General features: G+C 46.7%; 1 protein-coding gene across 1 annotated transcript in view; it reads right to left on the reverse strand.

The window, feature by feature from the left end:
• Positions 1 to 14,450, reverse strand: part of PSMB7 (proteasome 20S subunit beta 7) — a 58,816-nt gene that overhangs the window by 2,334 nt on the left and 42,032 nt on the right. The window contains exon 7 of the mRNA XM_019421182.2: positions 833 to 984. Within this exon, the coding sequence (XP_019276727.1) occupies positions 833 to 984 (152 nt within the window). The remainder of the gene's footprint in view (positions 1 to 832; positions 985 to 14,450) is intronic.

Here is a 14,450-nt window from a genome sequence, read left to right on the forward strand (position 1 = left end):
GTAAGCATTCCAGAAGGTGCTTGCCACACTCTGGGCTAGCTGTGGGGCGAAACGGAAGTGGTTGAGTTTATAAATCCTGCCGTGCTGCATTCGCACGGACGTGGCTGGAAGCAGCGGTCAGGAGCCACGTCTTGAGCCACGCAGGGTACAGAAGAGGCCGGGAGCCAGAGGACGGCCGGACGGCCATGGGAGACCGCAAATGAGCAGCTCGTCTGCATGCTCCAGCCACGAGGCTGGAAACCTTCCACTTCTATTCAGCAAATCGTCTAGAACCCTGTCCCCCAGTCCGAGCCCGGGCCGCTCCACCGACACACGGAGCCTGCTCGGCACATGGCCACGGGCTAAAGGACAGGGCTCCCTGGAGGGCAGGAGGCACCAGTCAGCTCCCAAGACTTTCAGAGACTCCTAACGAACGGTTTATAACTGCTTGCGACTCCTGGACCACTCTGAGAAAAGCTATGGGCTGGTTTCCCCAAAAAATGCTTCTCACAGAATTTCATACAGAATTCAGGGGCTTCTTTAAGAGACCAGAGAAAGAACACCAGGCGATTCGAACCTCTCCCCCACAACCCTCCAGGGTAGGGCTCTTTCCTGGGCCCTGCTCTCCCTCTCCCACCAACATTTTCAAATTAAATCACTTTCCTACACCTGACAGCAAATAAAGCAAACAATGACTCACAGGTCTGTTGTGTAAGGCCGGCCCCAGGGACACTGGATTTACTTAAACCTAACGTGGCTAACAGTCAAGAAAACCCAGTTGAAATGCCACGGAGAGATTGAGAGTGGCCAAGGAAATTAGGGCCACAGGCAGAATTTCATCTCCTTCACTCACCTAGTCCCCTTCTTGTTGGGCACGGAGTACGGGCGGAGAAAGTCCAGCTTGCTCTTGCTGATGACACAGAGATCAATGTTACTTCCAGACCCCAGGTCATTGAAGATGCCAGCTGCAATGGCTTCACTCACCAGTTTCTTGGCTTCCTCCTCCTGAGAAAGAGAACAGCAGCAATAATGTCCACGGTTGCTCTGAGGGCCTGCTCGGACATCCACAGAGTGCTTTCACAAGCAGGGCACAGAATCACCTGTGAGGCAGACATTTTCCATGCCCGTTTTATAGATGAAGAAGAGATCGCACAGTACCACAACAATGTGCTGAATGTTCCTCGAATGGCAAGTGCTGGAACCAGGTGTTTCAAACCCTTTATGCACGTACCCCTTCTTCAACATGCTGCTTCACATCAGATAATCCCTGCATAACCGAGGACTGTGGGCTGGCAGACCGCAACGGGACATCTAAAACAGGGGTCAGTACACTGTTCTTGTAAAAGGCCAGGACGTAAATATTTTAGGTTTTGTAGATCTACTGTCTCTGTCGTAACTACTCAACTCAGTCATGGTAGCACAAAACAGTCACCCTCAATATATAAACAAATGTGTGTGGCTGCGTGCCAATAAAACTTTATTAACAATAGGCGGTGGGCCAGATTTAGCACATGGGTTGTAGTTTGCTAACCCCTGGTCAAAAGTGTGCAATAATGGTTGGAACCTGCCTCCAGGTAACATAATGAAGAAGTCAGTATCATGGGGAGGGGGGGTGGTAAGACATACACCAAAACATTATAGTTCTAGAAAAATGGTGGCAAAGCCAAGGGCAGGACCTCTTACCCAAGAAAATCTACTGCCTTCTAATAAAGAGCCTACGAATTCACTGAAGTGACTCATTTCTTTGAATCACTCTCTCTTCTACTCATCTTAGAAGCAAGTCTAAGTCACCAACAGTTACTTAAGTGGATTAATTCATTTCTTACCCGAGAAGGCCTCTCACGCACCAGGTCCTATGCTAGAAGCCAGGGCTGCAGAGATGGATGAGGCCCCAAGGTCTCTGCCCTGTAGGGGTTTAGAGTCCAGTGGGGGTATGAGACCTAAGTAACTACAAGGCAAGTGTGATATGGGCTAACAGATAACTGAGAAGGAGCCGTGGGAACACCAGCCGGGTCAGCAAAGCTTCCGGAAGGGCTGAAAGGCCACGTGCCTGGCATGTAGAAAACAAGACAGTAAAACAGAAGGCAGGTAATGGAGGCAGCACAGTGGGACGTGGAGAACATCAAATACAAGTTCTTCAGGCAAGAAGGACAAAAACGAACCATTCTCCCAAGGAAGGGACTCTAACCTGTGCTGCCCCTTCCTAATCCACCAGCACGTGAGTGCCTAAGCATGCAAGCTGAACTAAAGAGCTCATCTAAATACCACCCTTTGAGAAATATCACTCCCTGCCCCAAAGGCGTCCTGAGATCGCCGAAGGGCAGATTGCTGACTTTCCTTTGCGAAAGGATCTGAGGCACTCAGGGCTCCTGCTCCTCTGCCTGCCCTAGGCCAGGAAGTGGGATTCCAGTGACATGAGCGCCCTCTACAGACTCGGAGGAGGATAGAGAGGGCTCTGCTGGAAGTGGGATCCAAAGCAACCCAGCAGTAGGAGCTGAGGGGTTATTTGGATCTTTACGCCACCAGGTTTTTTCACTTCCCGAGTGGCACCCATGTGGGACCAACGGAGCTGGTTTATCTCTTGTGCATTTACAGCCCCGTGAGAATCCGTTCACAGAGGATCCTCTAACCAGGAATTCTCTCCTGGGGCTCCCAACAGGCCAAAAGCCAGTGAAAGTGCTGGCAAAGCAAGCATCTTAGGGAGGTGGCTGCTGCTACCAAACAGACAGCAAAAACCAACCAGTAACTTAACACACTTGCTCGTTAAGCCTCATTCCAACTTGTTTCTCTTACTAAATGGCTAGATTTGCACATGTGCGCATGCGCGTATGTGTAGGGCACCTTCCTTATTCCCCTGCTCCTGACCAACCCTCTCCTCTTCCTTTCTCTTCTCTGTTGTTTGAGGATTTCCTTTGCTCTGTCATCACGGCTTTTCTCGTCACTGCTGCCGGTGCCTCGAGCCAGCCAACAGCACCCGGTGGGTGTCACAAACCCTACTGGCAGCACTCAGGACTGAGTGCAGATTTTGGGGACGGGGATGGGGGAAGACTCTGAGGAAACGGAGATCTACCCATGATATCAGGCATGCATATCTAATGTCCATGAATTAAACTGGGCACACAGATACCAGAATGCGACAGTGCAGAGATCCCAGGTGCATCTGCCTCTATTTTGCAAATATTCTGTAATGTAAATAGATGAACTTAAATAACTTAAAAATGTGCAAAATGTACTATGTATAGCTTGATTTATTGATAAATTATCGTACGTGCTATTGTTTAAGTATAAAAGGTAAAAATTGAGAAAATATGCCTTTTAAATTCTTCTCCTCCCCACCAATTCTAGAGAAGATAATTCCTTAAGGAAGAAAAATCTCACAAGCCTGCAATCTTATTTCCAGTCCCACCCCCATCTCATGTACACAGGATTGAAGCTGCCATGAAATGGAATGAACCTTACATTTTATTGAGCACCAACTACAACGTGTCAAGTACTGAGTCAGGCATACTGCCAATCGTCGTTTTTACCTCCGCCCTTCACCCTCTTCTGAAGTTAGTACTGAAAAGAAACTATAGCTGAGAGGGTGAATGGCCTGCCCACGGTCACCAAGCTAGTAACCAGTAAAACAGGTCCACTGGACTTCAGAGCCAGAATGCCACAGCACCACACCAGCTCACAAGTAACCTGCTCAGCTGGGGGCTGGGGACTGCGTGGTGACTTAGGGACAGTGGACAGCAGTTCCCTGACTCGGGGTATGTCACTCCTCAATCACCTAGGATCTTTGGAAGCCGGGGATGTTCAAGAGAAGGATGGTGGCTGCCAACTAATCTCTGGGCCAACCAGCAGTTCCTCCAGTGGTCACTTCCACAACCGGTGGGGGAGCACTGTTTCCCTTGCCCACAGACCACGCCTTACACATTTCTATACTGTAATAATATGGTAGAGATCAGTACTAAGAAGCCATGTCTTATTTCCCATATTCCCCACCCCCACCAAAACCTGTCAAAAGGCGAATAGGGTGAAAATTACCAAGGACTTGTTGTCTACCCGTTACTTGCACAGTTAATGTCTTCAACAAATATTTAAAAGACACCTACTATGTTCCAGGAAACGCTTCGTATGTCGAAGACTGTCTTTTACCACTGTATTTCCACACTCAGAATTCTAGACACATATGCAAATATGCTACTGGGCATATTCATACTGTGTTTTCTTTATAGTGGAGTTTCACAATTAAACAACTCTCGTCTTTAACAAGTTCTACCAAATATTTAAGAATACCATCGAGAAGAACCACAAACTAAAAGCAAGAGCTGGGGAAAACACCACATTTTTATCCATCTCTGGCCCACAATAAATGCAGGAAGCACCGTTTCTTCCTCTAGGATTCATTCTTCATAGAGAAATTGCACCTCCCTTTTCTGGAAGCCGTGGGGTAACCGGAGTTCTGAGGAGCATCTGCCCAGGGACAGCTGCTACAGAGGGGCTCTGACGAGGACCCTGCGGAGCCCGCGACCCCAGCTGGTCAGGCCCAGGTGCCATGCTCTTTCCCGCTGCCAGGCCGGCGTCCTCCCCCGGCCAGCTGCTCACGGATTTACGTTGGTAGTCACAGGGGAACTTGGACTCAGTGTGCACACCAACCAGTAGGACTCATCCTGGCTTCCGGAAAAATGGCCCTCTGGCCCAATGGCTGCTTCCTTCTACTTTGAGACCCTCAGCCAAAACACACCACCTGGTGATTAAAAGTTAACCCGGCAGAGGTGGAGGCAGAAAGACTGGGTCTGAACCCCGTTTCGTACTTACTGCTATGCAAACATAGACAAGTCACGTCACCTCTCTGAGTTTACTCTCCCCTCCCTGTAGTACGGTGATGACAAATTAGGATTTACCACAGGACTTCTGCAAGAATTAGAAATAAGGTATAGAAAGCACCTATTATAGTGTCTGGCATATAGCTGTTGCTTAATAAAAGGTAACTTATTTAATGAAGCAAGCCAGAGGGCTCCTGGAAGCACAGAGACCGTTTATCTCTAAGCAGCAACCGCCTGGACCAGACCCCAGGCCAGGAGAAGGAGGTCCAAACAAACCTGCTGACGAATCTGCACCCGGTTCTGTGAAGAAGTTCCTGTAATAATTAATCCAAGCAAAAAGCACACTCCCTAAAAGTTCAGAGAATATAAAAGGAGCACTTCCTGCTTTATGGCTACAAAGACCAAACTAACTGGGAATATCAGTCCCCCGGGCCACCCCGGCTTCTTAAATGAGATTACAATAAGAGTGATGTACTGTACTACAAGTCAGCTGTGACAAGCAGCACTTTATAGAGCTATCTGTTTGTCTCCATCACTGCATCGCGCAATGTGTCCCTCGACTCCAATGTGCAGCTCCATTTACCGCTACATGACAAATGGGCAGCACTTGTAAAAGGCACAAAGAGGTCCGCGTCGGCCATGTAATGGTCACCACAGCTGTACCCGAGTGCTTGAGGGGACAAAACAGACCCCCAAGTTCATTAAACTGACCAGTAATGGATCTTTCAAAAAGTGCCTTAGGAATCGTACAGAAAAGGCTAAAATAAATAACTCAGCATGGAAGGCTAATCTGAAATGGTGTTTGATAAATTATTTATAACACAGGCGATTGTCTGCATTTAATATTGGAGCTACTGGTAGCATCTTTAAAAGATGATTTATGTGTTGTAATGCCATTAAACTTTATATTGGCCCACTGCTAGCTATAAAGTCTGCTGAGATTTAGAGAATGAGTTTTAAACTGTCACTGCAACATCATAGGAGATGGAGACTGTATTAAATCTTTACTTTAAACCTGTTATCTAGAGAGTTGCATTTTGTAGACACTCACAAACTGATAGATTACCTCGGCATCCACTATGGTGCAGGTCCAAAATAGTACTGCAAAGAAACTTTTCCACATTATCCTTGCCTACGGCTACAATCGAATTTCTCTTCTCACTTAAGTGATTTTTAGATTGGGAATGTCGCCGGAGGAAAATGCAGGTGCCCCAGCCAATGGGCACCCTGGACAGTTCAGCATCAAATTACTACCCTTTAAATAAACCCTCTACGTTCTACCATTCAGTTACGCGTGCTGAGCAGCGTTTTACATGCATTAGGGGCGGGCGAAACATTAAATGTGCATCTGATGGAAACCCTGGCACACTACTTTTAGATACGGCTTTGGAGTGTGAGAGTACCTGTGATGGCAAGCCATCCGAAACAGCTGACTTGACCTAGAACTTTTTTAAGAATTGAGAAAGAAATGCAATGAGTTATTTGCTGGGAAACTTGGCCCGTTTGTGTGGCTGAGGCACTGAATGAAAAAGGAAGAAACACTCAGCCTTCTTCACGAAGAACAGGGCTGCCCTGGCTCTCCTGGCTTTGGGGTACCGCAGGTGCCTCCCTTTGCCCTCCACCCCACCGTCCCACGGGAGTCAGGGGACAGTGGCTGTCCTACCTCTGCTCCGGGGAGAGCTGTGGATGGCGACACAGCTGAACTCTCTCACAGCTTCCATCACTTTTCCTGTTTGCTAGGAAATCTGCAAGGACCATTTAGTTCATGACAGTTTGCTCCTTTACTAAAAACTAAGAATTTTAGCCAAAGAGAACTGAAGCAGTCCAAATTCATCTTGGGAAACCTGCATTATCTTTTGTCACTTCGATTTTCTCGAAACGGCAAGAACTGCTATTGCTCCGATGATCCGCAGCCGAAAAGATTACAAGTCCAGATGTGTGGTGAGAGCCTGGGTTCAAACGAAAGGACCAAAATCACCCCGTCTCCATCCCCGGATCCCAGGCTGCTAGCACGGGGCTTGGTGCAGATGTCGACGAATGAAAACATGAAACACCAACTTCAAATGCATTCGTGGCTTTGCCAAACTCAGAGATGAAATGAGTTATGAGACAGATTAGACCAAAAGGGATAGTTCCAGAAGTGCACCAGTCCCAACTGGGGACCAGGGAACAAGAGCACTCAAAGACCCTTAAACACGTGAGAGAGGAAGAGGTTTAAACATAACGTTCCACAGTGGCCTGTGGACACGCCGAGGTTCTGCCTATGCCACTGATGCGGCCTGAAGGAGTCATTTGTGGCTGATGGCTGAATAAAATTCAAAGAGCTCAAAAAAGTGTTTAAAACAGTCCCCCCCCCCCCCCACAAGCAGAATGCTTCCCGCACTGTGTAACAGGTGACGTACCCCACGTGTAGCCACATATTTTACGGTGGAAAAGGTTAATTTTTTTTCAGACTGGGCTATGTGACAAAAGCAAAGGTGTCCAAGTTTTGGTTGTGGCTCGAGCTGTTGGGGTCCACGGGGCCCGGCCCGCCAGTGTGATCCTGCGGGTTGTCAGGCATAACTGAGGTGCAGCTGGTGGGGAGCGAGGCAGTGACTGTGTCTTTAAGGTCTACAGGGTGCTGCCACTTCTTTCCCCCACAGCTGTTTGGGCACCCAGGACCCGGGTGATGCAAACAGGGAAGGACCAACCTGCGGGGAGTGCAGGAGTGATTTCAGAGGTTTTCAGCAGGGATGGGAAGGGGTGTTCACATTCAAGGAACTACCAACAAGGCCACTGCCAAGCTGGCCTGTCCCAGATCACCGAAGGATGCAAGAGCCTGATCGCAACTCAGGGCCAGGAGAAGAGAGGTCTGAGGCCGCAGAGCCAAAATGGGCCAGAAGCTGCCACTATGGAAAGAGAAAAGCCAGGACAGCTGGGTCACTGACGGACACGGCACTGAACTCTGGGAGCCACGGGGTGCCTGTTGGAAGAACAGAGTTAATGCCTCTGTCCAGGGGCTGTTGGGAGGAATAAAGGGACAGAAACGTCCCCGACGCACAGACTTTATAAACAGAATTATTAGCAGGTTCTAGGGTAGAAGGAGAGGCCAGGGTGTGAGAAAACAGGGGAACCCACCACGTCCCTGGGTCTGAGCCAAACGTTTACGTTACTTAGTTAATCCTCCTCATCGTCGCCTGAGAGCAGAGGAAACTGAGGCTCCAGAAAGGCTGGCTGACGCACTCATGGCACAGGGCCGTGTCTGACTGGGAGTCAGGGATGGGTGCCAGGTCAGTGCCTTGCATCACCAAAGCCTAGGTGCTCCTATCCCGCCACAGGAAAATCAGTGGGGAGCAAGAGGTCTTGCTGGATTCTGAGACTGTGAATGGAAGGAAAAACACCTAAGCTTCCAGAGGGAAAAGGACCAAGAGAGACAGGAACATATTGCTTTCTGCAAGAAGAAGAAATCAGCGTTCACAGCATATGTGTATACAAATATATATTTCCAAGGCTCCAGTGAATCAAATATAATCAGAGAAAAAAACAAGACTGGATTTAAAGAAAGAGTAAGAAATATGCTCAACAATCCTCCAAATGAAAACCAAGTTGCCCCAGGTAGTAATAAGATCTTCATAATATTTCTCTCTCTCCAGCGGTCAGTGATAACTCTGCCAATAAATTCCTGCAGATGAAAACAGAGGGGGGAAAAATGAAGTGAATGTGTTCCTTGGGTCACAACAAAGATTAAAAAACAAGAGCCACACTCACATTGAGCCTTTCCCACCTCCAAAGTCTGGAGGACAGAAAGCACTGCAGAGTGCACGGCACATGTGGGAAGGTTATTACGGGGCCTGTGTTATAGCCCAATCCTGCTTCTAGAGTCTCACAAGGATTATGAAGGACTAGAAGGAGATCCATCGTAATACAGAGCACCTTTGTCTGAGGAAGTTTAAAGATGACCACATACGAAGCAAATTTCAAATGATGCAAAACCTCTGAACGAAATGTACGGGTCAGCTTGGTTCAGCAAACATTTACTAACGCTGACACTCCTATGCTCTGCAGACACTGTGCTAAACACTGGAAATAAGGTCTGAGCAAAGACCTTGCCCAAAGTGTAGAGTTGAGAAGGGAAACAAGAAGATAATCTCACTACAGGCCTGGGTGGCTCAGTCGGTTAAGCGTCCAACTTCTACTCAGGTCATGATCTCGCAGTTAGTGAGTTTGGGCTCCGTGCTGGGCTCTGTGCTGATGGCTCAGAGCCTGGAGCCTGCTTCGGATTCTGTGTGTGTGTGCGTGTCTCTCTCTGCCCCTCCCCCACTCACACTCTGTCTCTGTCTCAAAAATGCATAAACATTAAAAAATTTTTATAAAAGAAGATAAGCTCACTACAATGTGGTAAAGAAGTCTTAAGAGGCAGGCCTGATGGGAGAACTATAGGTACAGAGGTATCATGGGGCTCAGGTGATGAAGACTGGGCTGAGTCTTGACATACAAGTAAATGATAGCCAAGCCAAGGGGCAGAAGTGATGGAAGGAGTAAAACCAGGACAGTGGGGAGGAGGAGAAAGGTGTGGTCAGGTAGGCAGTGCAGTGTGGCTGAATGCCAGAGAACCTCACGGGTCCTGCACGTGAGGTGGTGAGAGGAAGTGGAGAATTTTAAGCCGGCAAACGATGTAGTTAGGTTTGAGCTTTACGAAACCGCAACCCAGAAGCAGGAGGGGAGGAGAGGCCAAAGCAGGCGAAAGTGGAGCAGGTGATCACAGCGTTCTCAGTGAGATGGCGGTGGGCAGGCAGGGGCAGGGAGAAGGACCATCAACAGCACCGGGAGGCCGGCATGGCGAGGAGGAAACGGTGGTCAGGTGGGAGTGCAGGAGACGGGAAGTGGAGGGTGCCGCCCGGACTTCCAGCATCAGTCACCGGCACTGACCCAGCTCTCAACAAACTCGGCCACCACAGAAAGGCCTTTTATAACTTCCTGGCAGCCGTTTTTCTGGTAGGTTGATGGGAGGCAATGATTAACTTAAATTATATATTCTAGGCACCAGTAAGCTCCTGCGGTAGGCACCCCTAACAGGTGTCACCAAAAACAGACAAGATAATGGTAGAGCCAGTAAAAGCTATTGTTCTGGAAAAAAACCAAAACATTTGCCAACTTTTAGATGCCACTTCATTGGTGGCAGGGGCTCTCCAAGTATGCTTGTCTGGCGTCTGGAGCGTGGCAGAAAAAGTATGGGGGTTCGTCAACTGTGGGGGCAAGAGCCAAAAGAATGTGAAGTTCTAAGGGAAAATCGTGGTCATGAGGTTTTGGCCGTGTGCAAAGTAAAGTTATAAGGAAGTAAAAGTGAACAGACCTAAGTAAAGCAGACAGCAGATGGGGGGAGTTATGGGGCAAGAGGTGGGTGGAGATCGTGCGGAGCTACCAACTCAGACGCTCCTCCGTGAGGCTCCCGGCTGATCACCTTTTCCTGGGATCCCAGGCACACACGGCCTTCAGATACCCTCTCAGTTACTTAAGGTTGTTCGGAGGGAGGGAGGAGCCGCGGCAAAGAATTTAAGAAAATGAAGACCCAGGAGATCCTGTTACTTATGAACTATGTGACCCTGGTGGTAAAGTCAACATTTTTAAGTCCCAATTTCCTCATCTGCAAAAGAGGCCTAAAACCATCTGGCACCGGGGTGGTCATAAGGATTAAACCAACGTACTCTATGCATAGGAGAAACTGCTAGCACAGTGCCTGATACGCAGGAAATCCATGATAGATGCTAACCTGATCTAATTCTCCCCCTTTCTCTAATGTTCACAAACACCGTTACCAAAAGCCTAACTCGTGCAGAACTACTGATGCAACGGGCAACGGATCGTAACTCAGTACTCTGCTTTTTCAACCCCCAGTTCGGAGCAAATCAATTATGAGTAACCATTATACTAAAAATGAAATTCAAAATGATGCCATAAAACCCTGTGTTCACATGAACACCTTCCATACAGAATTTATTGCCATGTCAATAAGAACTGTACTAAGTAGCACATTTTCACTTATTGTATTTCATTAGAAGTTATATCCTAAAAGAAAACAGTAAAAGAACTTACATTACTGTGTGCAGGCACCGTGCCAAGTGCATTCTTCCACTTACTATTCCGAATAACCCTTTAAGGTAGAAACAATCCTTACGTCCAATTTACAAATCCAGGAAACAAAGGCTCAGACCGGGAAAAGGACTAACCCAAAGGCACATGGCCAACAACAGAAGGTCTGAGATTCTACACAGGTTTGTCGGACTCACAAGCCCGTGTTTTTTTTTCACTCAAGACGAGAACCTCAGAACGACTGGTCTCCAAAATCAATAATGATGCTCGCCTGATCCTTAGGTGTAACCGATGACCGCTCACGGGTTCACCTTTTTAAAATAGTTCACCTCTAAAATTCTTCAAAGCTGCAAGCTTACATAATGCCACTCAATCATTCCAGCAATTCATCGTGCTTGTTAACAACCGGTAAAACTAAGAACATCCTGATGAATTTCTCTAATACAGAATGTACACTCCTCAAACTCCAGAACAACAGCCTATCGATTCACCACATCAGTACTACATTCAAAGGTTTTCCTTTCCCCACATGGATAAAACCTCTCAGCAAACAGACTGAGTCAAATTGTTTTCCAACCACCCAGTATATCAAAAAAAGATACCATTTAACTTCATTTTCCCATCAGGCCACGGGTTGATTATAAATCTTAACCAAAACTGATCAAGAAAGGCAAGTGCAGTTTCATTTTCTTTTGACATTTCAGGGCAAGTAGTAGTCAGAGGATAAGAGAACAAACTTTTGTTAAGCTGAGTGCAATTTACAAACAGGGTCCTCCTCCTAAGAGTACCCTCAAGTACTGACTTAAGCCCATTTCACGCCTGGATTTTGGATTTCATACACTGGGGCTCCAGGGGTTACACAAGAGGCAAAAATCAATCTTCGCGCCCAGACATCTTCAAAGCCCAGGCACGCACTTTCCATCGTGCCTCGTTTTTGCTCCTCTGTCACCCCTACTCAATTTACCTCAGTTAAAAGAAATCACTGTACTTGTCAGGAATCAAAGTCGTGAGTCCTTAAATCTTTTCAATATTCTGGTATCACCGCAGTTCCAAGTTTAGAAAAACCATATTCCAACGTTATGACAGGGTGACGACGACTCCAAGCGCGACTCTGCTCTACACGCTGTCCGCCGCAAACGGTTTCCAAAATCTGTACTACCGGGTAGAATTTTAAAATATCAATTTAGCACAACTTCATACCATTTTCTTATTTTTGTTTCCACACAGTTTCAGGGTTAGGGGAGAGCAGTATAAATTACCTCACAGAAACCCACAAGTAACATTACCCGTTAAGGTTAAAACTTTAACTACCTTCCTGAGGTATGCTGCTGGGGTCTCATTACGGCAGGTAATCTCACATTCCACCATGCACAACACACTAAGTACCAGCATCTCCCAATTACACTGCCACGTAAATCTCAAAGGACATTTGAAAAGTCTACGCAGCTCCTGCACCCACTGCCGAAGCACAACCACCTCTAATGGAACGTGGCAGCTTTCTACACTAAATATTCACACGCAGGGACAGGGATGCTAGGCTCGGCCTTATCCCACACTGAAGAGCGGATGCTAATTAAAAGGCCACACTGACTCAGGAAATGACCGCCCAGACAACTCTGGACACCGTCTGGAGTTTCGTTTTCCTATTTCCAAATATCTTCAGCTGTCCAAACTTCCGGGGTTATACAACTGAGAAAAAGTTACAGCAGGAACCTCTCCCTACCCTGCACCTTTGTACGTGACATGATGCCCCTTGGCTGGATGGTCTCTCCTTTTCTGCAGGCTCCCTGTCCCACCTCTTCCTCAAACCCCAGGATGAAAAAATTGAAGCGAGGAGTCACATGTGCTTTGAGGTCATCTTAAAGTACCGAGACAGATCCCACCAATTCCCCTCCTGTGTTACCTCTGTGCCCCCCTTAGATGTTGCATTCTTGTGCTTTTCATGCCCTACTTTCAGTAGTGGCTCGTAGGCCTGTCCGCCCCACTAAGTTATAAATGTCACTAAGGAAGGGACCATGGCTCATACCCAGGCACAGAGCTTGGCACCCAAAGATCAAAATACGATTTAGGTGAACGGAACATAAGGCCACCCTTCGCATCTCTGAATGAGGCCCGCGTCTCAATACTTTCCAAGGGTTCTCCTGGTGACTCAATGGGGATATAAAAGAGGTCCTTCTGATGACGTAGGTACCCAGAAACGTCTCGTTTCTTCCCGCACTACCCTTCCGCCTTTGCCAATTTTGGTGTTTTTGAGAAAGCACCATTTTTTAAAGCCTTCATAACAACAGAAGGTATCCAGGGTATATTCGTTCTGACCATAATCATCTGGCTATTTTTGGAACAGTTTTTACTTCAGCTAGCAAAACCTAGACTAGGCTGTGATGCAAAAAAACAAAACAAACAAAAAACCTGTCATAACTGTAGTAATGGCTTTGAGATATCTCATCTAAGCCAACTTTACTCTCACGCCTCTTAAAAATTGCTAATCTCTTCAAATATTGGCAGTTCCATTTATTCAGATCTTCCGATACATAATATTTGCTGATTTTCCCCCTTGAGTTGATACAGATATATGAAGAGTGTGAAACAAAACTTCTGTGCCCATGCAAATTACAGGGGCATTATTAAATTCCCATCCATTCTAGATCAGAAGGTAAAACCAGGACAGCAGCCCATGAAAACCTCCCAGCCCATGAAAGCTGACAGATCAACTGCTCAAGTTACCCTACTCTTGTGCACAGTGGTCCCATTTAACATTTAAGTATCTGGGGCACCTGGGTGGCTCAGCTGCTCGAGCATGTGACTCCAGCTCAGGTCGTGATCTCACACTTTGTGAGTTTGAGCCCCGCATCAGGCTCTGTACTAACAGCTCAGAGCCTGCAGCCTGCTTAGGATTCTGTGTCTCCCTCTCTCTCCACCCCTCCCCCTCTCGCATGCTGTCTCTCAAAAATAAATAAACATTAAAAAAATTTTAAAAACATTTCAATATCTTGTGTAAGTTTACCATCTTTGTTTTATGTTCATTTACATGTATAACGTAAATGTACACAGGTACCACATTTAAATATTTAGCCCCAAATGTTCTTTTACAGTTCATTTTTCCACAGAGCTATTTAAAAAAAAAAAAAAAAAAAGATGAAACTTTCCTAAAATTCTTAATCACACTGAGTGTATATGAGCGAATGTGTAATGTTTGGCTGCTTTGCACACCCACAAGCCCACCACCTCTCCCCCTGTCTGATATCACACACCACACAAGTATAATAAACCATGTTAATATTTCATACCACTGTGAAATATGCTGGAGTATCAATTCAACATCTGCTGTCTTTAGGGTCCGGGAGTCCCGCAGAGACACTTTCAATTTGTAATTGAGTTCTATGCTGAATTAATCAGCAGTTTATCTTTTTTACTAAAATAACGTCTTCACCACTAACCCAGATTTACATTAACAATTTATGCCAAATTACCTGCCAAGGCAAAACTTATAAGATTCTAAGCTACCATCCAATAACACTCAGTCCTATATTTCATTTCTTATATTCCTCTAACTTATATACAAGAAAAGTGGAAATCCATTGTTTAAGAGCC

Source organism: Panthera pardus, unplaced genomic scaffold (assembly GCF_024362965.1).
Source record: "Panthera pardus isolate Hobbes unplaced genomic scaffold, ASM2436296v1 HiC_scaffold_20, whole genome shotgun sequence".
NCBI lineage: Eukaryota > Metazoa > Chordata > Mammalia > Carnivora > Felidae > Panthera > Panthera pardus.